The sequence below is a fragment of the Phragmites australis genome, chromosome 4 (genome assembly GCF_958298935.1).
Source record: "Phragmites australis chromosome 4, lpPhrAust1.1, whole genome shotgun sequence".
In the NCBI taxonomy this organism is placed as follows: Eukaryota; Viridiplantae; Streptophyta; class Magnoliopsida; order Poales; family Poaceae; genus Phragmites; species Phragmites australis.
Window position 1 is genome coordinate 11,593,705 of NC_084924.1, and position 23,159 is coordinate 11,616,863.

Genomic DNA, 23,159 nt, shown 5'->3' on the forward strand with positions numbered 1-23,159 from the left:
TATTGTGATGAAAATGAAATGTTGCGATATTGACTGTCATTGTGAAGAAAATAAATATTAGGAAGTGTTCTAGTCACTGTGATGAAAATAAAATGATGATTTTAGAAAGTGTTCATTCGAATTTCCCATGACAATGATATAATGTCATGTGTTCATTTATTTGTGTTTTTATTCAAGAATCTATTGTAATATCTAGCACGGGAATAAGACATTGCTCATTATTGGTTCTTGTATTATTGATTCTTGTCAGGACCAAAGAGAAAGGCAAACGAAGTTCAAAGTGTTAGCTCGAGTGTACATCTTGGTGTGTCAGCATCATCTACAACAACACCTGCAGTTGAGAGGGTTTCTATTGGCACCGATGGCAGTGGCACACATACACAAGAGCAGGGTGATGATGTAGCTCCAAATCCTGATGTCGTTATTGTTGATGATAGAGCAGAATCTCAGACAACTACAAAGCGGCAGAAGAAGTGCACATCTAATGTTTGGCAGTACTTTACCAAGAAAACAGATATAGTAGAGGTCAATGGGAAGAAGTATGAGCAGTGCTGGGGATATTGCAACTTTCCAAATTGCAAGTCCAAATATAGGGCTGAGAGCTATCATGGAACATCCGGATTTCGAAACCATTTGAAGTCAGCTCATAGTATAGTAAAAGGGCAGCAACAACTCAAAGTGGAAAAGGATCATGGAAAAGACATTACTTTTGTTGAGCCTTACAGGTATGATCAGGAAGCTAGTCTCAAGAAATTGTATTTGGCAATAATCATGCATGAGTATCCTTTCAATATAGTTGAGCATGATTACTTTGTTGAGTTTATTAAATCATTGCGCCCTAACTTTCCAATCAAGTCTCGTGTTACTGCTAGAAAGGAAATCATGGACATATATTTGGAAGAAAAAGGATAAATTGTATGCACAATTTAAAAATGTTCATTGCCGCTTTAGTGCAACCATGGACATGTGGACATCATGTCAAAACAAATCATACATGTGTGTCACCATTCATTGGATAGATGATGATTGGCATATTCAGAAGAGAATTGCGGGTTTCTTTCATGTAGAAGGACGACATACTGGTAAGAAGTTGGCACAGACCTTCTCTGAACTTATGGTCAAGTGGTACATTGAGAAGAAATTGTTTGCATTAACTTTGGACAATGCTAGTGCAAATGAAGTGGCAGTTAACGACATAATTACTGATCTCAAGGATGTTCATGCTTCTTTAGTTTGTGATGGTATATTTTTTCATGTGAGATGTGCCTGCCACATACTCAATTTGGTTGCTAGAGATGGTCTAAGTGTAATTGCAAAAATAATTGAGAAGATTAAAGCACTTGTACTAGCTGTAAAAGGACTCTCCGTTGCAGTGGGAGGAACTCATAAAGTGTGCCATTGAGTGTGGGTTGGATACAACGAAGGGTCTCTCACTTGATGTTTCAACTAGGTGGAATTCAACCTATCTGATGCTGAGGGATGCCTTGTACTACAAGCCTGCTTTTGTGAGGCTTAAGTCCTCGGATTGCCGTAGGTACGAGAAAATTTCTCCATCTTCTGATGAATGGAATATGGCTATAACTATTTTTCAGTGCTTGATGAAATTCTATGATCTTACTGAACTTCTCTCTGGTACTTTATATCCAACTGCAAATATGTTTTATAAAGGTTTCTGTGAGATAAAAGAATTGCTTGGTAAATGGAAAGTTAGTGAAAGTTTCATTATTAGTGAAATGATAACTGCTATGGATACAAAGTTTGAGAAATATTGGAACAAGTCTAGTACTGCTCTTGCAGTGGCATGCTTCCTTGATCCTAGGTAAAAAAAAAGCTTGTAGAATTTTACATGAGAAAGTTCTATGGTGGTTTGTATCAAGTTCACCTTGAAGAGTTTGTTAGTGTTGTAAAGAAGGTGTATCAATTTTACGCTAGTTCTGCACCTATATCATCAAAAGGAAAGAGTAATGTGAATGAACCTACAAACCCAATAGATGAGCTCATGGGAAATAGAAATGATGAACTAGAAAGATTCTTATATGATGATTGTGGCCCTGATAGAGATGGCCTAAGTGAGTTGGACAAATACATGGCAGAGCCACTTTTGAAGCAGAGCCAATTTGACATTTTAGCATATTGGAAGAACCATACAGAAGATTATCCTATTCTTTCACAAATTGCCCGTGATATGATGGCCATACAAGTGTCAACGGTTGCTTCAGAGTCTGCCTTTAGTGCTGGTGGCCGTGTCATTGATCCTTATCGCAGCCGTCTTGATCCTGAGATGGTACAAGCATTAATTTGCACCAAAGATTGGGTAGCTGCAGGAAGAAAAGGTGATAATTTAAATAGTTTGCCATTTATAATTGTGCATTAATTAGTTATTTTCTTTGTCATTGCATATGATGTATGTGTCTTTGTTTGATTTTTTAGATTCCAAGAAATTTTCTTCCATTGTGGATGATCTCGAGGTTCTAGAGACCATTTCTAATAAACTGATGCATGAGGTACTTACCATACTTATGCTATCCTCTCATGGTACAAGGCTGGAGGTGCATAGAATCTCTTGATCATTTTGATACATAGATGTCCGAAGCTGATCACACACTCGCTCTCTAGCTATGCTCTTTTTTTTTTGTTCTTTATGTACAGCCTGACTAACATGTCCTTTTTTCATGCATTGTAAAATTACAGGAGAAAGAAGAAGAAATAGCAAGTGATCCAGATGTGATGAATGATTATGAGCAGCTGTAGGCCGAGAGTGATTGAAGAATGTTTATGTTCATGTTTTATTGTCCTATTATTGTCATATGTTGATATTGTGGTGGACTAGTGGTTCGATGTTATTATGTTAAGATTTTGTGTGGTTGTATGGATATTTGTACTATCGTTCACTTATATATCTATTTGAGACTTATTGTTTGTGTGGTTAAATATATACATGTCATCGTTATGTTATATCACATGTTATCTCACTAAGCATGGATGATGCATTTATTGTAGTCATGTTAAACTTATACATGTTGACACATCTTGATAGTTTTGTGGGTTTTTGTTTTCGTTGTGTTTTTCGAATCCCGACCGATACCGCCATTTTCCCTATCGGATTAGTTCGTTTTCGACCATCCGATTATGTCCCGACCGTTTCCGTTCCCGTCTATCCCGTTTTCGTTTTCGTCCGGCTGAGAAAATGTGAAGACGAAAATGGTTAGAGGGTTTTCCCGACCGTTCCCGTCCGTTTTCATCCCTATCCAGGTTAGTGCGTGCTGAAGTTGTTACTAGCCCAGCCAAAGCATCGATGCTTCCATGGCTCTTTAAAAGTCCCTCGTACAAAAGACAGGCCTTTTCATCACGTACTTGGCGGTCTGCAGGACAGCGGCTGGGATGCACGTGCAGCAAGATTCGGTGGTAAAGCAGCGCGGCGCGTGCAGCAGTATAGGGCGTCAGCCTGTAGGACCTCTAGCCGACTGGTGGGTGCGTAGCAGACAAGGGCACGTCGGCTGCAGGGCTGTAGGCTGGCCTGTCATCATCGGCGGCGGATAGATCGGCTTCGGGCTGATGGGGGTGATGATAGAGAATCAATTTACTGTTTCGTACAAACGAGCTACTGTTCATCAGATCTATTTTGATGCAAACGAGGTTTCAGATCTATTTTGATGCAAAAGACAGTAGCTGCGAGGATACGTACCTGTCGGAGGATAAACTCCTATCGCAGGGATCTTGAGGGACCCCTTTTTAGATTCGGCGAGGGATGATTCTGAAAATGTTTGCGGGAGAAATAAATGGGTGTAAATACGATGGTAGGTGGGGTGGAACGATCTAATGCAGAAACGCAGTAAATACACTAGAGGGATTTTTAGACAGGTTCGGGCCGCACTGAGTGTAATACCCTACTCCTGTGTGGATGCTATAAATGCCCTGAGAATGTCTCTCAGCAATGTTGTTGGTTACAAGAATGTTTGTCTATCCTAGAGCTTCAGGCTCTTTGTTCTTCGGTGATCTCAACTTCTACGCTTGTACGAAGATGTTCTTCGAGTCTTGGCGTCGTGCTCTCTGAGAGTTGTCTGAGAGTTCGAGCGTTTTTTGGTCTGTGCCCGCCGGCTCCCTTAAATACTCGCTGGCGGTAGCGTGCCCCGAAAGGGAGGGCACGAGTTCCAAGACGCCATAAATGGAAAGACAGTCATCATAGGCTTGCTAGTGCGAAGTGACGGGGGGTTGAAAACGCGCCCCCCGCCCTGTCTTCGGTCGTCATGATGGCGCTGGCAACGGGCGCCGTGGAGAGGGTCCACCGGGCAATCGCAGAGCAGCCCGGCATGCCCGCCCGGTCTTGTTCGTCTGACACGGCAGGGCGGCAGGAGGGGCGCCTCGGGCCTTGTGATGCTATCCCGAGGCGCACCGGATGACGCGGGATGGGACTCGTGCATTAAATGTCCCCATGCCCTTCTACCAGAATGTGGCAGGGACTGACACCGAGCGTGGCAGGAGCAGTTGGAGGTGACAGGCCATGCGCCCTCTTAAATGCAGCATCGGGTCTTTCACAGGCTGACACCTCACCGCTGAACCCCTGTGGGGGCCACCGACGAAGGACTTCTTGGGCCGTCGGAGAACCGAGTGCTCGGGGGTCACTGTTCAACTCCCCGAGCACTCTCTCCCGGAAACGCCCTCTCTTGGTCCTCGGGGAACCGAGTGCTCGGGGGCCACTGTTTACGGCCCCGAGCACTCTCTCCCGGAATTGACTGTTCGGATCCTCGGGGAACCGAGTGCTCGGGGGCCGCTGTTCACAGCCCCGAGCACTCTCTCCCGGAACTACCTTCTTTGGGTCCTCGGGGTACTCAGGTGCTCGGGGGCCACTGTTCATGACCCCGAGCACTATCTTCCTGGTCACTTGGTCTTCGCAGATCATCGGAGAACCCGGGTACTCGGGGACCACTGTTCATGGCCCCGAGCGCCCTCTCCCGGGACTTAATTTTTTCTTACCTCGCGGAGATGAACCCCGCGGGAAAGCACCATGTGGCAGAATGCTGGCCTGGCCTCGGGATTCGGAGACCCCTGGTTCCTGATTCACCGACAGTACCGAATCGATCGTACCTTTTAATTCTTGTGAATGATTCGTGCCGCGTAGGGCATGTAGGCTAGGCCAAAGTCCTGTCCACTTGATGTCGATACCGATGCTGTGCAGATCGGTCGTAGGTAGATTCGTTCCGCTAGCTTGATCTCCAGCAGAGCTTCGTGCTGATAACGTGTTGAGAAACCGCTGCTACCGGGTGTAGTCGAGCGTTCTCTCTAGATCAATTGCAAAAGGAGACACAAGCATAGGAGAAAAACTGTCTATTATCTATTCATCTGTGTTTACAATGAGAGGTACTGTCTCGTATATAGTGCCAAAAATCCCTAAGAGATAGAATCGAATCTTTCAAGACATCGAGACGGACCCACATTCGGTTGTGAAACTTCAAGTTTCCTAACATCATCTAGTCCGATGGATCATCTGCCATAGAAGAAAAAAAAACACCGTTTATGGCCCCACTAGATCCGGACGGTTAGACTACTGCAAATTAACCTTGGACCATCAGTTTGTGCCAACCGCCAAGCTAACTGTTAGAATACATGGGATTAGCCCATTATATTTATATAATTCTAAATAAATTTTAAAGACATAACATATGAAAGGAGATTGTAGTTTTTTAATCCATATTATTAGTGGGGGTAAAGGAAAACTAATTTTTTAAAAGTTATCTCTTCCACCTACTTAGCATGTGTGGATGAGGAGACTGGGAGGACACACGTGTGTGCTTGCTCGTCTCATTTCGCTAGGTCGGGCTGGGACGGGGGCGGAGGGCGTAGACGCACAACACCTGTATGAATGGTCCACTGAAATCGGATCCAATTACTTGCGTAGGTATGATATTTTTTTGCAGTTTTATTCTTTTCATATGTGGAAAAATTGTCAACACACTTATATACATAGAAATCAATCGTGACACGTCTGTGTTGATCGGTTCTCTATATATACCTATCAGCCACCGTCACCACAATAGAATACAAACATAGGATTTTGCCTCTCTCTGTTGCACAGTTACAGGTAGACTATTTCGTCCCGCTGCACCAACATGCATCGGTGATCAGGAGAGCGTGTCTCCAGAACTCATCACTCTTAGGATACTGCACCAAGAGATGATGAATAAGATTTTTAAAAAGCGCTCAGCACGACCGCTCACGATCTACTTCCTCTATATCATCACAGTCTGCTTCCTCTACGTCCTCTTCATCGTTGTCTGCTATATTGCCATCATGGATGCCTCTACTTCTTACGCTACCGATGAGTAGTTTACTATGATCTATTATGTATATCATGCCTATTTTCCTGCTACTTTCATCATAAAATATATTATAGAGGTATATGTTTAGATTAACTGTTGCAGTATAATAATATTAGTCAATTTGTTCATATTAATATTATATTTAGAAATTTATATTTAGAAAATAAATTAAATATGAAATTGCCCTTATATCCAACACTAACTACTCATAGAGATGACGTGTACATGAAACTTGCCCGAAACGGCTCTGGTGCCATGCCACGGCGTGATCATCCAACGGATGCCGCGACCTCTCGCGGTGGCTGACTCGGTTTTGGTTGGCTCGGTGGTTAATTGGTTAGTGCTACCTACTTGGCTCTTGATCGCTCGGAAGAGCCGCACGCACCGCACGGTCCGCACCCAGCGTTGTCTTTTCAAATTATTTCTTTTTCATATGGTGTAATAAATAATGTTGGTAACGGTCGTAGTTGTGCCTACGATAGTGGTAAAAGATATAAGCGCTACAATAGAGGTAGTAGCCCACTATTTGAAAAACAAACAAAAGTAAACATAAAATTATTGATATGGGATAACGATCCATTAGTGACAGATCATTCTAGATCAGTCATAGCTGATAGGTTATAACTTATACCCATCACTTATAACGACTCATCAGTGACAGACCATCGTAACCAGTCATTACTGACATGTCAAGTTATGACCCGTCCCTAATAATTAATTCATCTATGATGGATAATCTTAGATCAGTCATTAGTATTATGACTCATCACTAATGATTAATTTATCAGTGATGGATCATCATAGACCAGTCATTAGTGACGAATCAAGTTGTAACACGTCACTAATAACAGCTTTGTTTTTTTAGACAATGGAATAAAAGCTATCTCAGCCTCTATCTCTATAAAAGCACGAATCAGTCACCTATTATAGAGTTACAATTAACATCATACAAACCCATAGCGAAAATAACCAAATGATAAAATGTCAGCATAGTTTTTGAATAAACAACTTAGTACGCATATAATCTAGCTATTACTAAATATCCACTCAAGCTTGACAAAAATAAGTATGATGCTTTTTTTTTTCTTACCTCAGAAGCACTAAAATAGGAATTATTATACATTTCTGCTCAAGTTTGATATAAGAGGTGACGGCTATAGATACAAACGCGCGTTTCAAAAATGGTGCAAAAGCTTCAGAGGCGAGAACTCAATCTTCCAAACCATTTTTGCCTCAAAATTTTTGCCGAACTCGACGAAGTAGGGGAAAACAGATGTAACTTTTTTTAGATATCCGTAGAATAAAAAAACATCAAAATCAGAGTCTATATGCAAAAATTATGCCTGTTTTATTGAAGATACTCTGAGTCACCAATTTGAAACATTCGTTATATTGCTTATTTCAATTATGTAGCTGCTTTGGGTCAAAATGAACAAGTCAATTGAACTTTTCCCCTCTATGATTCCAAAACTTTGAATTGAACCATTAGAAACATTTTTATTCCCTTTGCTCTTAAGCTCTGGAGCAACATATAATTGAAATTGTTAACATGATCATAAGTGATGGCTCAGTCACGAATTAGTCGTAGGTGACAATGACCTGTCACCTATGATCTTCGGCAATAAAATGTTAAAAAGATAAAATATCTGTTTCCTATCACAACGATATTATAACTGAGATGGTAAGAGTAGTTCACGTACGAGGAGAGGTCGCGGGTTCAATTCAAACGGAACACAAAGACTAAAAATAGTTTAAAAAATGATATGGCTTGTGGGACAAATACGATAGACCCCTATGTTGGGGTGGCTCAGGTAAATATATATATATTTCGTATTAAAAAAGCATGAAAAAGTTAATAAACCATAAGTGACGGGTCACTGTTATGACCCGTCACTTATCAGTTATTAATGACAGGTTAAATTGTCATCTGTCACCTATGATCTCATTAGTGACAAGTTTTAACTCATCATCAACGATAACTTATCAGTGATGTGTTCGGAGTGATGGGTACGAGACCTCATTAGTGATGGATCTCGTATCAGTCACCTATAGTCTTTTTTCACGTAGTGTTGAAAAAAATAGGGCATTGAAATTTAGTGGCTGCTATAGCGCTTCTCAGACTTCTATAGCACATGTAAAACCGCTTTAGCGACTGCTATTTAGTCACGATAATAATCAATTACTAGCAAAATATTTCTTTAAAATTTAAATTTAAAGTTTTTGTTGTCTTATCACTTGCTGTATATATAAGTTATACTTGTAAACTCTATGTTTTAGATTAGTCTATTTTGTATGATTTTTTATGGGAGAAAGTCATGATACACACTATTACACAAAGTTTTCGGTGCTATTGGAATTTAGCGTATGCTATACGGCTTGCTATCCATTACTGCGATACCAATCCACTGCAACCCCACTACTCGCTGTTTATTAGCTTGGTGCCACGAGTGACAAGGTATGGCCGGTTAAAAAAGTGTGGGCAACATAGGTGGACCGACCAATAGAGCTAGGTAGAACTGCGTCTTATCTTTTTGTGACGAGATCTCCACGTTAACCTCTCTGTATCGTATTTTTCATCTTCGACAACACTAATTCATGACCGAACGGGTGACTCCATCCTATCTATATTTTTAGACTGGGTCCGCTACTAGCAACCAGACTTCCCTTCATACACCGAAATCGCACTTGCAAACAGGTGTGACGATCGAATGTCAACTCTTGAAAAATGCTGGTCACGGTCGCTATCATGGAATGAAATTTGCATCAACCTGAATTCTTTGAAGCCTAGACATAAAATATGGCCAACTCTTTAAACAGATACTCTTACGGTCCAATGTATTCAGTGTATAGATAGCGTAAACACATACATATGGATGCAAAGATGACCTATGCTTCGCGTATTTTATAATATGCTTAGCAGTAGGAGTCTGACCTTAAAAAAATGGATGGAATCTTGGAGCATATATTAGATCTAGATCTAAGCACACATACTGCACCGTACCCGTGGTGAACATTCTTAGGTCCGGTTTGGTTTAGTTTATGTCGGCTTTTACTACTCAAAAGCAGAAAATTAAACCAAGCAATCTACTTCTAAAAATAACTTTAGAGAAGTAAAAGTTAACAAAAATTGTAATTATTACTTAGAAGCTATAAGTTAGTCTAGAAGAGCTTTTGTAACTTTGAGAGATGATGTTACGAGGGATATTACATATATATAAATTTTATCCGTATCAAAAGATAATTCAAAAGCAATTTTTTTAAAACACTTTTTCAACAATAACTCTTAAAAACAGCTATTGAAAAAAGCTCAGCTCAACCAAACACGCCATTTTACCTGTTGCATCACTTCTCCTAAGTTGCGGCGTTAACTCACATTGAATTTTATATATCACCATCTCTCTCATGAAATAGAGCATAAAAGTGTCATCTGAAGAGCATATGATTTCACAAGTTTACAAAGCTCTGATACTATAAATACTGTATATCTTTTTTAATACTGCAACATCCAACCAGGACCTAAAACTCCTTTTTTTTCTTGTGGGAATGTTCTCTGAACCTTTAAAATAAGATATCCAGGACTCGCTGATCTTGTACAAAATATCTTCAGGGAGTAAATCCGTCCTCAGCAAGGCTTTACCTGGCTTCGGATTCAGCTGCAACGGTGATCACTGGCCACGTGAATGACGTGGGAAAGCAACTTCTCCGGTGATCCAGTCAGCCTTGGGACCAAAATTAGAAGAAAACAAGGAGGCACGCATGACACAGTATCTGACTGTCTGTTTGTTTTATCAGTCTGAACAGCTGCGACTCTCCACGCAACTGAAGAGCTCATCTCCCCTCTCCTCTCACCCACCCAAGAGGTCATCTCCTCTGCCCTCCCGCACCTTATCTTACTCGTTTAAATACCTGGACTTCTTGGGGAGAGAAACGGAGGAGGTAGAGTTAGGAGGGGGGAGAGAGAAACAATATGGCACTGTTGCAGCAGCAGAGCCTGCCCGGCATTGGCTGCAGCAGCATCTTGGCACGAGCAAAGGTGCAGCGTCTGGCAGCGGCGTCGCAGGCGCCTCGTCTACCTCTCCTCCTGCGAGTCAATGGCGGCAAGAAGGCTCATTCCCCTATCCTTAAGACTGGTAATGCGATAAGCTTGAGCCAAACGAGAGGAAGGGACCTGTGCGTCGTCGCTGAAGCGAGCGCGGCGGCCAACGTCACACCGGCGTCGCCTCGCAGCGTCAGCATCAGCGATGTTGTCTGGCCTTCCGCTGGTGAGTACCAAACCAAACGCTGATGATTTTTTGGCCATTCGCTGGTGTCCATGAATCTTTTTTCCTCGTCTCGACAATTTCGGAGAGGTTCTATTGATTTCCTCCCTGTGATATGTTCTGCTGAGTGGTTATGGACGCGTCCTAGTTTTGCGGGCTCACCCTTGTCTTGCTACCTGCCAGACGATGACAACTATTTCTTGCAGATTAATACAATTATTTCCTACATATCAATAAAGTTGCAGAGAGTTTCATGGCTTTACATTCCTCAATAAGAAACAAAAAGTTTTGAGGTTTCACCAATGTGTTTCAGAAGAGAAGGCCTCCCCTTTGATAATTTTGTTCTCCAATATTGATATCATGCAGGTGCATTCCTGGCAATGGCAATACTGGGAAGACTCGATCAGATGCTGGCGTTCAAGGGAGTAACATTGACGATTGCGCCCCTTGGAGCAGTCTGCTGCGTGCTTTTCAGCGCTCCAGACTCGCCCGCAGCCAAGGTTCATAGTCGACATACAAAAAATTTAGTTAGACAATATTTATATTTTGACGCTACTAGGAACCTAGGACCAAAGTACCTATTACATTGGTTAACACGCGGTCCTTCGCTTTGGGCACCAACAAAATACTACAAAGAAATCCTATGTTCAAATTCATCTTAAACTTTTCTTTATCTTTTTTTTTAAAGTTGTGCTATCCTTTTCTAAGATTTGGTGATGATAAATATAGGACACACAAATTAGACTCTGCCACTTTTCTCACATTGTTATTCTTGAAATGATCCATTAAATTCCTAAATCTACTAATAAAAGGTCAGAATGTTCCGCAAACAATCACTTGGGTGTTATGTTGCTGAACAGTACCAGCGTAAACACTACCCGCGGTTCTGTAGTGGCGCGTGCTGTAGCACCCGGTTAGAGATAAAATTAGTTGTTAAGAATCAAATTAGATTAGTTAGAGATAAGATCTATTAGTTAGTTTTAGAGATAAGATCTATTAGTTTAAATTGTTAGGACTGTCTTCTGTATAAAGAAGAGCACATCAACTTTTATAATCAAGTAAGAGAAATCAATCTAGTTCTTAGTTCCTTTCTTCTATATCTTTCATATGGTTCTAAGTCTCTCTAATCTATAGTCCAATCCCTCCCCTAACAACCGACACCGCCGGCTATCTTCCTGGCAGATGTTTACCCTAACATGGGATGTATATGATTAACAATGGTTTATTTAAAGATAAATGACTGTAATGGATAAAAGGAAAAACCTTAACCTAAGAGTGGCACAAACAAGAGGTGGAAAAAGCAAGCACAAGAGGGGGGAAATTTGCAGAAACAAAATTCCCACTAAAGAACATGTAGCAAGTAGTAAATGTAACACTTAGAATTTAGCAACAAGGACTTTTATCATTTGTTGCCAAGGGAAAATTTATGCGCTTGAAAGACTCAGCTTTAAGCCATCCAGTGTAACCAAAAATGTATATGTTCCCTGAGTTATGTAAGGTTTTCAGTGCAGTAAAAGGCCATTGTTACAGGCTTTACAGCTACCTTCTTCCATTTTTTTAGTTGATCCAAGATTGTAGAAACTTGTAGCTACTCTCTTATAGGGAATCAAACTGAGCTTCATGTATGATAATCAATACTAACACCGGTGGTAAAACTTGCAGAAATATAATATGTTCATTGCCCAGATTGGTTGTGCGGCATTTGGTGTATTAGCCCTTTCATTGTTTGGGCCCGGCTGGTTAGCAAGAGGTGCAGCTCTTTCTGCATGCATAGCATTCATGACCATAACAGGTGCCTCACACCCTCCAGGTAAAACTCCAAAGAGAAATATGCGGTCTGGTTGTGTTGCCCAACTGTTGGTATTTCATACGTGATTTACTGAACTCTTGTTTTATTTACTTCTTCTTCTTCTTCTTCTTCTTCTTCTTCTTCTTCTTCTTCTTCTTATTATTATTATTATTATTATTATTATTATTATTATTATTATTATTATTATTATTATTATTTCTGGATTCTTGCAGCTGCAAGCTTGCCCCTCTTGTTTATTGACGGCCCAAAGTTTCACAATTTGCAATTTTGGTACGCACTTTTCCCTGGAGCTGCAGGTTGCGTCATTCTTTGCTTGATTGTAAGTGAACTGTACCTCATACCTTCCTGAAAGTACAGAAGGATTAATGCATATAAAAATGGAACATTAACTCTTGCACTGCACCTTTTGCAGCAAGAGGTGGTGGTTTACCTGAAGAAGAACTTCAAGTTTTAATACTAGCAATGTAACTTCATGGCTTATTGTAGCAGGGATCTGATTAATTATTCAAACCTGTACCATAAAATACTGGACCTGCATTGCAAAAAGTTAAAAACATATAGATTTAGTCTCCCTTGGTATTATTTACTAAATAGAAAAGGCGAGAAGGAAAAAAGAAAGAAAGAAACAAATGTGAAGTCAAGTCAACTTCCCATATTGATCATAGTGCAGAGCAAATGTGAAGTACATACCGATCTCTCATTGACGTTGAGACACATGTACATATGAAATTCCTGCCTTTGTTTCTCAGATATCATTATGCATGTAACATAATTGTGCAAATTAAAAGAATTGAGAATATTTGGAGATAATTTCTGATGATCTGAAGGGACATCAAATCATTTATTCTGAGAACAGAGTAGCAATTGCATATACAGTGACAATAATTATATGCAGAACCAGTACACTCTGGTAACAATTGAAAAGGGGACAATTCATTTTGGTCAAAAGAAAAGGTTCAATTCAAAATGGTTTGAGCAATGGAATGCAAGAGCAAGCACAGTATGGAGCAAACAATTCTGAAGTTACCTACCAAGCTCTCATTGAATTAAGTTGACACTTGTACACATAAATTTCCTGTCTTTCTTTTTTTGATAGCATTACTAAAATTTATGTGTACCCAACAATCCTATCAGGGTAGCTATTAATTGTGTAGCTATTAATAAAATCAGGACATTTCATGATAACCTCTGGTGATCTGAAGGGATATCAAATAATTTATTCTGGAACAGAGTTGCAATTGCATGCACTGTGACAATAGTTACAGTTTGCAGACCCAGAACAACTCTGACTAAAAATTGAAAAGGTTCATTCAAAATTGATCGAGTAATGGAATGTGAAAGATTACGGAAAACTTACATAAAGGGGCTATACCAAACTAGTACAAACAGACAACAGTTTGACTACCTTATAAACTTCGCTAAGAAGGCTAATTTTTTAAGTGTCAAGAAAAAGCTACCCAGTTATCTATGTCACTATACATCCCAGCCATCACCTCGGCTATTGAAGAGCCTCTTGGCAGTTAAATTCCCATAGATTTCTGAAAATTTAGCAAGGCATTTGCTCCTAACAAGATAATGTGCCTGTGTATTTCGACTAATGGCTACTCCGGAAAACTTAGACATGTCAATTGCCCAAGCTGGCTTAACATACTCCACTGTGCTCGTCGAGCTTGCATTTGCAAACAAGAAATTTAGGAGAACATCTTCACAATTGAAGAGAGTATCGACAATCTGCCTCCCTATCTCAGCCTCTTTGCTCCAATACCTCTTAAAGGCCAGCCCATAATCCATAAATGCTGCTCCTGTTAGAATGATGTTATAACCTCCTTGTTGCCGAGCATACCTCTCATTGCGGTATTGTAGCGGCCTGCCCTCAGCAAGGCGTGGATAGTACCCAACAATCCTATCAGGGTGCTCCCTCCATATCTTGAATCCCCGCTCTAAGTCATCACATGTCATCATAATATCATCATCAAGCTCCATAACAGCTCTTGTCTTGATTTCTCTGTCTATGTTGAATCTATTGTTCAGAGTGTTCTTATTTTCAACTCGGACCCTAACAGGCACCATCGACTTCAATTCACCTTGCACTGGGGGTCGACCTTTGTTCCAGACCACAACAATCTCCCTCACAGATGTGCATTTGGAGTAATGCTCCACAAACATCTTCAGATTCCAAAGTCGGGAATCATAGGTCATGGTCAACAATGTGAACTGCGAGTACCTGCCCTTAATAGGATATGGATCTTCTGAACCATTGCCACCATAGATGTAGTGAGTCCCAATACAAGTTAGGACTACTAAAATCAATATTATCCCAGCTATGCAAACTCTGCCTTTCCAAGTTCTGTAATTAATTCTTCCACCAATAAGAGATCCCAACTTGTTAACATAGGAGATCAGTGAACTAAACTTATGGTATAGAAAGAACTGCTGACCTATATTGAAGGAGTCACTCCGTTTTTCAGTATGTGGTAGATGCCATCTGAGTGGTAAGGTGCACTTGATTGCACCAATAAGCCCACCAAGCAGGAGAACTAAAATGGAAGTAACACCATAAAACATGTAGCCTATGGTCAGACGATGAACCGAGTCACCTGAGGGCACTCTGTCACCATCCATTACCCCAATCCAAAGTTTACCTATTGGAAGCTGCTGGACATCAAGGTGATGGGACCGTACACCATTCCATGCATTTCGGCCCTTCAGAGGCTTTTCGAGAACAAACGGGACCTCAAATTCCTTGTATTCATTTGCTGTTAGGACTTCAACTTTGAACATTTTGATACTATGGCCAGAGCCACCACCACGGTCTTTGACTATGCGATAAAGATTACCATTGTAAATGAATGGCCTGCCTCCATTTCTGGCACTCGACATGTTGTCCACGTTACGAATTGGATTCTGCTTGTGCGGAGTCCAAGGACCAAGAGGAGAGCTGCTGTACATAATACAGAGTTCTCCTGTCTGTTTTGCACCATAAGAACTTAAATCTGATCCAAGGAGCCAATAGGAACCCTGGTAATTTATGATGACCGAATCTACAAGTGGCTTCTCCAGAAGGACCTTTTCTAATTTCCACTTAAGGGGAAAATCCACGGCGCGATATAACCGAAGGTTTCCATTCTTGCTGCTTTCAGGCATCATGTAGGTCTGTGAAGTAAGGCAAAGGAAAAGAAAAAATATATGTGCCAGAAGCATTAGAACAGGGACTTCTTGTCCAGGATCAATGAAACACAATTTTCTCCAACATGTGAATCAAACATTTACCTTATTTTCGTAGCTAAACACATATGGATACGAAAGGTGCCACTCCTCATCCAACACTACACCCAGCTGCTGCCATGTTGCACCAGCGTCCTTGCTCACGGCAGCAGCAATGTCGCCTTGCGATGTAACGGGGTCCTTGGTCTCGAAAATCATATAAATGGCATCCCCCTAAAGACATTGTAGTTTGCATTCATGGAGTGTGAACAAACTGCAAACCACTATCTCCGAAAGCACAACCGAACATTCAAATTGTGCCATTGTGGTGATAGCATCATGATTTGACTGTTAACTCTATATGGAATAGATACAAAATATGCTATATTTGATTGACTGCATTCATTTGTCCCATAATGGCATTGTAAACCCCTCCCTTATGAAAACGCTAAGGCTAGCAAACCGATGAGCTTGGAACCTGGATGAAGAGGAAGGGGTTGTCGACGAAGCTGCTGGGGAATCCGGCCTCCGCCACGTCGGCGCACGTCACCGCCGGGTTCGCCACCGGCCACGCCGCTCCCCCGTCGCTCGAGGTCCTCCACTGCGGCCACACAAATCAAATTTAACAGCCATCAAAGCTGTGCCTCCTCCATGAGAGGAAGGGGAAAGGGGGTTGATTCGGGAAATGAATACGTGTTCGATGGGCTTCAGGGAGAAGGGGGAGTCCCCGAGGAAGACTCCAGCGGACCAGGATCCCTCGGCGTCGGGGCGGCAGCGGCGGGTGGCGGGCTGGTTGGGGAAGCGGGGGAAGGCGGTGCGGGAGTAGACGAGCGCTGCGAGGGCGAGGACTGAGAGCGCGGTGGAGAGGTACGCGGGCGCGGAGGGCACGGGCTGGGGCCGGCGGCGATGCCTCGCCATCGCCAGCCGCGGGGGTGACGGCGGTTGCATCGGCGGCGGTTAGAGACGGGAGATCGCCATGTCCGGCCGCGGGGTTGACGACGGAGAGAGCCAGCGATGACAGGGAGGGCCTGTTTGGAAGCAAACAATTCCGGCCCATCCACATGGGTGGGCCGGAAATTTAGTTCAGTTGCCTGGCTTATACATGTGGAATGGGCCGGGTTGCCTGCTCCCAAATACACGTTTTTTTGTACGTAGGAGAACGATCCATTTTGTTGTTCGATTTTCTCCCCTCAACTTAAAAACTAAAGTAAAAGGTCCATATTTTTCATATGCGCTTGCGAGAGCGTGCCGCTCCTACGGGCAGTGCAGGCACCAGGCCAGCTGCTTCCGATCTCTCTTCTCACTCCCTCTTCCATGGCTGCTCGGGTAGCTCTACTCCTTCAGGCTCCGGCCTTTAGCCGAGCACTTGTTCCTTCCAATGGAATGTGCATATGCCTCGCGCTGGAGCCGAACACACCGCCCTCTGCAGCTTCTCCCACCTTGGCACTCTAGTGGCTGGCGGCACTGGGGACTTCGTCTATGACACTTCGCAGAGGCGAGAGACAGGGGAGAGCAAGTGCCTCGTCAAGGCGAGAGGGCCAGAAAGCGTTCAATTCCAATTGTTCTTCTCCTCTAATCTATAGTGGCACAATGCTGGGACGGCTAAAACCTTATATCATAGCCCCGAGGCCTATACCTCCTTCGTTCTTCCTTGTCTTCCCCAACAAGCCAAGATGCCGCTCAATGCAGCATGTAAGCAGCGCTTCGTCTCATCTTCTCCAAATCCGGCTGAACACCTAGTGGTCGGAGTCCTAGGGGAGGGGGTGTCGCTGCCAGCAGTAGGTAGGGTGACCGCCCTAGCTCGCCGTATTGCTAGATCCGCCTCTGTACACATTCACGGTTGTTGCATGAGGTAGGACCTTCCACCATGCTAGGGCTACCTTTGGTGTAGTGAGCACTGCATGCGGTATGTAGTGCGCAAAAGAAATACTGCAAGAACATCCCTGGTTGCTGCCATCTGATGATCTCAACCAAACACATTGATGTAAGCGGATGGAACTTGGTAGTCTTCCCTCTAGCTACCGAGAAAATCTAATCGATCCATCTAGTCGCACAATCATAGAAAATATCATAAGTACTAGCTAAAAAAATTATCAATAGTGATTTTTAAATCAACACTAATTACTTAGCACTATCGGTGTCGCCTTGTGAACCGACACTAATAATAAGTATCAATGCTAGTTATTAGTAACCAACATTGATATTTTGACTATCAATATCAGTTTGTGAGATAAGCCGGTACTAATACGGAAACTAGCTGGTCCCTTGTCATGAGCCGGCACTGATGGTCTCCCCTTTTTAACAGGATCTAGCTGTTGCCGATAACAATATAAATAATATCACATACAATATATACAGTAAGATAAACATACATTCAAGTTTTTTCACATGCCATTCACTAAAGTTCATAACAAAGACAAGTTTACAACAAAAATTTATAATTAACACAAATATGCAACAAAAGGATAAGATGCGATGTCAGTCAAGTTTTCTTGTTAACTGAAGGCTTTGAACTATGCTTTTTGCCTTGTATCGAACTCCATGGGTATGTGAAGGGACGGTGTCGGTGGATGAACACCGCAAGCGGGGATCCTGAGGGACCCCCTTTGAGATTCGACCGGGGACTGATTCTGGATCTACCTCGTACATGGGATTAATGCGAATGTATGGGATCTAGGCGGGACGGATGATCGTCGGCTAGTAGGAGTAAATGCACAAATGATTTAGACATGTTCGGGCCGCATGGGGCGTAATACCCTACTCCTGTGTATCTGATGTGCTATTAATGCTCTTGGAATGCCTTTCTCTGGATCTCTATGTTACAAGGTTTTTTGTCTATCTATCAAGTCTTGAGCTTCGGTCTTCAAGTGCCGGTCTCTCTGAACTTGTGTGGAGGTGAGCTTCGATCAGCTTGTCACTTGTTACCTGTCTTTCTAAGAAGTGCTCCCCCCCTTTTATCCTAACGGGGGAGGCTCGGCGTGCCCAGAACGGGGGCACAAGTTTCCGTAAGCTATAAATGGAAAGCAACTATTATGGGTCTACAGTTTGATGTTACAAGGGTTGAAAATGCGCCCTTCGGTCGGTTCCGTCGGTCATTACGCCCCAACTTTAGCAGGTGCAAAGGGGATCCACCGGCCAGCCGCTGAATATCCCCGCATGCCCGTCCGGTCAGAGTAGATCTGACGCGGTCTAACACAGCAGGGCGACAGACGATACGCCTCGAGCCTATCGACGATATCTTCAAGCCGTCTTCCTTTATGAGCCCCACAGGGTGACGTGCGATGGGATCTGTCGCATTAATTGTCCCCACACCTTCCTGCCAGGCGGTGGTAGGGACTGATGTAATCAGTACGACAGGCGTGGGGGGGGGAGTGGTTAGATGCGATTGGCCACGCTCCCTCTTAAATGCAGCATCGGGCCTCCCACCGATTGACACCTCAACGTGGAGCCCTTGTAGGGTCCATCGGCGAGGGGCTTCTCAGGTCCTCGAAGAACTCTGGGTACTCGGGGACTAACTGTTCTTGGCCCCGAGCATCCTCTCCCGGATTCGTCTCTTCTCGGGTCCTCGGGGAACTCCAGGTACTCGGGGGCTAACTGTTCATGGCCCCGAGCAACCCTCCCGGAACTGGCTCTTCTCGGGTCCTCGGGGAACTCCGGGTACTCGGGGGCCAACTGTTCATGGCCCCGAGCACTCCTTCCGGAACTGTCTTTTCTCGACCCTCGGGGAGGTGGTCCCCGAGGGATGGCGCCACGTGGCATTGCATTGTCCTGGTCTCGGGACTCGGGGACCCTTGGTTCCCATATCACCGATAGCCGCAATACTTACCTACACAACAGGTGCATTTTTAGGACAATACTTGTACGTGTGACCTGTTTCATTGCACTGGCTACATCGCTTGACTCTAGGACCCACCTCAGATTCATCCATATTGTTGTGAATCCGACGAGTTTGTCAACGGCCCGGTGCATTCTTCATCTTTTCCAAATCAGGCACATAGATTCGTGAAGTGCCTCGATTACTTGTAAAAGTGTCAACAATACCGTAACCATACAGCTCATGATTCCAAGTGTTCAGTATCTGATCCTTCATGAAATACTTCGAAATTGCCTGGGAAGCATATTGTGCTCCGCACACGCAGCTATGATGTGTGTACAAGGTTTATGAAGTAATTGTGGCTTCTAGCAAGTACAAATGCATGTCCTACTCCTAAGCACACACTCTTGCACATGCCGCTCACGTCTTCCACCCCTACGACCCTTATCCCGGCACAGAACACTAAACCTATGCTCCGGAGTCCCCTCTTGATTAGCGCGATGCATGTGTGTCTTCTTTGTGGCTTTCTCTATATACTCACATAGCATCCGCCTATAAAAGCATACGATTATCCTCCATTACATTTTTAGCAACTGTGTACCGATCAATAAAGTATTTACAAGTTCCATGCAAAATACCTTCTACAATTCCAACGAGTAGGAGGGACCTCATTCCTCGCATGACCCAGTTATAAACCTCAACAAGATTTATTGTCATTATTCCATACCTTGCCCCCCCACTGTCGTACAGCAAAGCCCATTTTTCATTTGGCTCATTACGTATCAATTGTGAAAAGCTCCTAATAGCTGACCCTGACCTCCTTACTATCTAAGGAGTATCTGTTGGGAGAGGTCCAAGAGCTACCGGTTCATCACCAGTGGGTGCAACCTCTGCTGTTTGTTTCAGAGTTAGTTCATTCAGTCTTGCCCATATGGCATTGAACTTCCGTTGCTGGTTTTGACTACACAATTTGTTTGAAAAGCTTCATCAACTCTTTGTTTTTAAACTGTCTATAGAAGTTTGCACCCATATGGCGCATGCACCACTTGCTCTTCAGGTCGGGCCACTGTGCTGCAACACCCTGTTGAACACTCCCATGTTACATATCCAGCAAAGCCTGCAACAACCATCCATGTCTATCATGAATGAGACACACATTTGGCCGGTCAAGAACAATAGCTTATTTCACTCGTAGAAGGAACCAAAACCAGCTGTCCCCGTTCTCACTCTTCACGAAGGCAAACCTCAGTGATAGGACTTGGTTGTTACCGTCGACCTTAATTGCACACAATATCTGTCCTTTGTACTTCCCAATCAGGAATGTCTTGTCCAGGTAAATGATAGGTTGACAGTGTCCTATCCAAGTAAATGATGGGTCGACAGTACCGAAATGCTTTGATGGTTACAGCGAATGCAAAGAAAGCACGCCGCAATACTCGTTTCTCGCTGTACTCCGCATCAGTGGAGGGGTAATGATTGATATTATAGTAACTGCCTGGGTTCCTTCCACATATTGTGGCTAATTGACGAGGTAGATTGTGATATGAATCTTCACATGTTCTGAACCTCATCTCAATAGTCTTCTGTTTCACCCTCCATACCTTCGCATAATTTATTGTATACTAGAACCTTTGCTCAATAGCACGGACTATTGATCGTAGCTCATAACTTAGGTTGTCCACAGTCTCCCCATACATAACATTAGCAATAAAAGCAGATGAAAAGTTCCGGTAGGCGAACTCTATTTCCTCAATGTGATAATTATGTTCCCTGACTATTGAGCACTGCCAGTAGTCTACCCATTTCCTTCTGAATGCGTGCACCCTCCAAGGACATTGAGGCACCAAACACTTCACATCATACTCCTTTTACTGGATTTAACAACCTTGAACTACCTCCGAAGAGACAACGACCATAATTTAACTGCATCAATAACAGCCTCCTTTGTAGGGTACATACACCCCGAGACACCTCGTTCTCATGATACTGTCACGGTGTCCGATCAGCCTCACTAACCACCAGCTTTGAAAATTTATGATCCCTCCACTCTATAGGCACTGGAGCATTACCCTCCTCGTCAAATGAATCCCATCGGCAACGGCTTCCTCCAGCTCTTGATCCTCCAACTCCATCTCTTCAATTATGCTAGGAATATGCTCACCCTTATCGGCTACACCCATCGATTGCATCTCAAGAATATCCTCAACATCTTCCCTGGTCCCGACATTTACCGGGTCTGATTCATCTTCCACTGCCTCACTTGGTTCCGCTACTGCTTCCGTAGAGTTTACCTCTGTTTGATCTTTCTGGTATGCTTTAGCTAACAAAATCAAAGGCAGGTCACATTCACAAGATATATCTATATACTGCCTCCAAGTTGATGTGGCTTCGATCGGAACAAGCTCGCCAAAGTATCCCTGACTAGCACGACTAGGACAACTTTCAGCTTAAAATCATGTTGCTGTGGATCCAGTTGGAAAAATTGCATCAGCCACTTGCACACACTCGCAATGGTCCTCTCATTAGCTTTACTAAGACCCTTCATGACATGATGAATCCCAGACAAATCTACACCGTTATGACCATATCTAATTTCACCCTCACCATAATATATCTAAAAAATTAATTTATCTGCCATCCCTAGAAACATCCGCAAATATAACCAATATTAAGACCTACGAACTATATTTCTGAGTATCGAAACTAAAAAAATTACCGACACCGATTCATGCCTAACAATAGGTTCTTCAATAATACCTCTAACCAAACTAACCTACAATTATTGGTCTATACAATCTACATTTAATAGCTATCCTACCATGTCGAAATTAATATTGACAGTATACTAGCATTTTCTAAACCCTAAACCCTAGGTCATACCGTTAAACCCTAGGTCATACAGTGCTAATTCCTAGGTCATACAGTGCTAATTCCTACAATTATTACTCTGTACAATCTACATATTCAAAACTACCATACTAAAAATAATATTTTGTATTTAATTGCTATCCTAATATATCGTAATTAATATTGACAATATTCTACTAAATACAGTATTTTCTAAACCCTAGGTCATACATGTCTAAACCCTATGTCATACAGTGCTACTATACTTATTAACAACAATAAAAGTATACAAGAAATTACCGAAAAGTGCTCTTCAAATTCGCGAATCAAATACAGCAGGGCTTCGCCGCACTCTCTTACTCTCCTCTCCTCTCTTCTTCAGAGCTTTCTCTTTTTTTTCAAATTAAAATGAGGATTTCTCCTCAATTTTCAGTCTTTTATAGAGAAGGGAGGAGGGGAGGGGGCGGGCAGCCTCCTTACCGCCCTCTCAGGGGCTGTAAGGGGTAGCGTGCGGGCAGGAGGCCCCTACCCGCCCTCTGAAAATTGGGGAGGAACCTATTTTTGTAATTTTTGCGATGAGAAATCTATTTATTTAATTTTTTAATAAAAAAATATAAAAATAAAAAATTTGGGAGTGTGCTGGGGAGGGAGAGAGAGAGGAAAGGGGTCCGGTTGAGTGGGTTGGGCCCATGAAAGAGAGGAAAGAGGGAGCCCGAGAGAGATAGAGAAGTGGGCTTTGTTAGGTTAGATGTGTTAGGGTGTAGGGATTTTTTTATTTTTTTATTTTCTAATATTAATATTTAAATAAATAGACTTTTGATAATTTTTTTTTTATAAAAATAGACGTCTAGAAATAATATTTACAAAGGAACTCACTTTTTTACCATATAATTTAGGTAGAAATAATT

At 42.7% G+C, this 23,159-nt stretch overlaps 2 protein-coding genes across 2 annotated transcripts; one reads left to right on the forward strand and one right to left on the reverse strand.

Annotated features, from left to right (window-relative positions):
- The first annotated feature begins 10,147 nt into the window (after window positions 1–10,147).
- LOC133915705 (uncharacterized) lies at window positions 10,148–12,957 on the forward strand. The gene is made up of 5 exons (XM_062358970.1): window positions 10,148–10,579; window positions 10,943–11,076; window positions 12,239–12,386; window positions 12,599–12,705; window positions 12,799–12,957. Exons 1-5 carry the CDS (start codon window positions 10,285–10,287, stop codon window positions 12,838–12,840), a joined length of 726 nt encoding a protein of 241 aa, XP_062214954.1. The 5' UTR covers window positions 10,148–10,284; the 3' UTR covers window positions 12,841–12,957.
- Window positions 12,958–13,108: 151 nt separating this feature from the next.
- LOC133915704 (glucosamine inositolphosphorylceramide transferase 1-like) lies at window positions 13,109–16,634 on the reverse strand. Its single transcript, XM_062358969.1, has 4 exons — window positions 16,284–16,634; window positions 16,069–16,191; window positions 15,657–15,824; window positions 13,109–15,539 (listed from the first exon to the last, which is right to left on the reverse strand). The coding sequence occupies exons 1-4, from the start codon at window positions 16,536–16,538 to the stop codon at window positions 13,860–13,862; spliced, it is 2,226 nt and encodes a 741-aa protein (XP_062214953.1). The 5' UTR covers window positions 16,539–16,634; the 3' UTR covers window positions 13,109–13,859.
- Between the last annotated feature and the right edge of the window lie 6,525 nt (window positions 16,635–23,159).

Bases quoted from the DNA above. Each gene is read 5' to 3' on its own strand.
- LOC133915704 (XM_062358969.1), bottom strand. From the start codon at position 16,538: ATGCAACCGCCGTCACCCCCGCGGCTGGCGATGGCGAGGCATCGCCGC. The intron at 15,825-16,068 runs GTTCCAAGCTCA...CAATGTCTTTAG, and splicing joins ACCCCTTCCTCTTCATCCAG to GGGGATGCCATTTATATGAT. The intron at 15,540-15,656 runs GTAAATGTTTGA...CTTACTTCACAG, and splicing joins TGTTTAGCTACGAAAATAAG to ACCTACATGATGCCTGAAAG.
- LOC133915705 (XM_062358970.1), top strand. From the start codon at position 10,285: ATGGCACTGTTGCAGCAGCAGAGCCTGCCCGGCATTGGCTGCAGCAGC. The intron at 10,580-10,942 runs GTGAGTACCAAA...GATATCATGCAG, and splicing joins TGTTGTCTGGCCTTCCGCTG to GTGCATTCCTGGCAATGGCA. The intron at 11,077-12,238 runs GTTCATAGTCGA...TAAAACTTGCAG, and splicing joins CAGACTCGCCCGCAGCCAAG to AAATATAATATGTTCATTGC.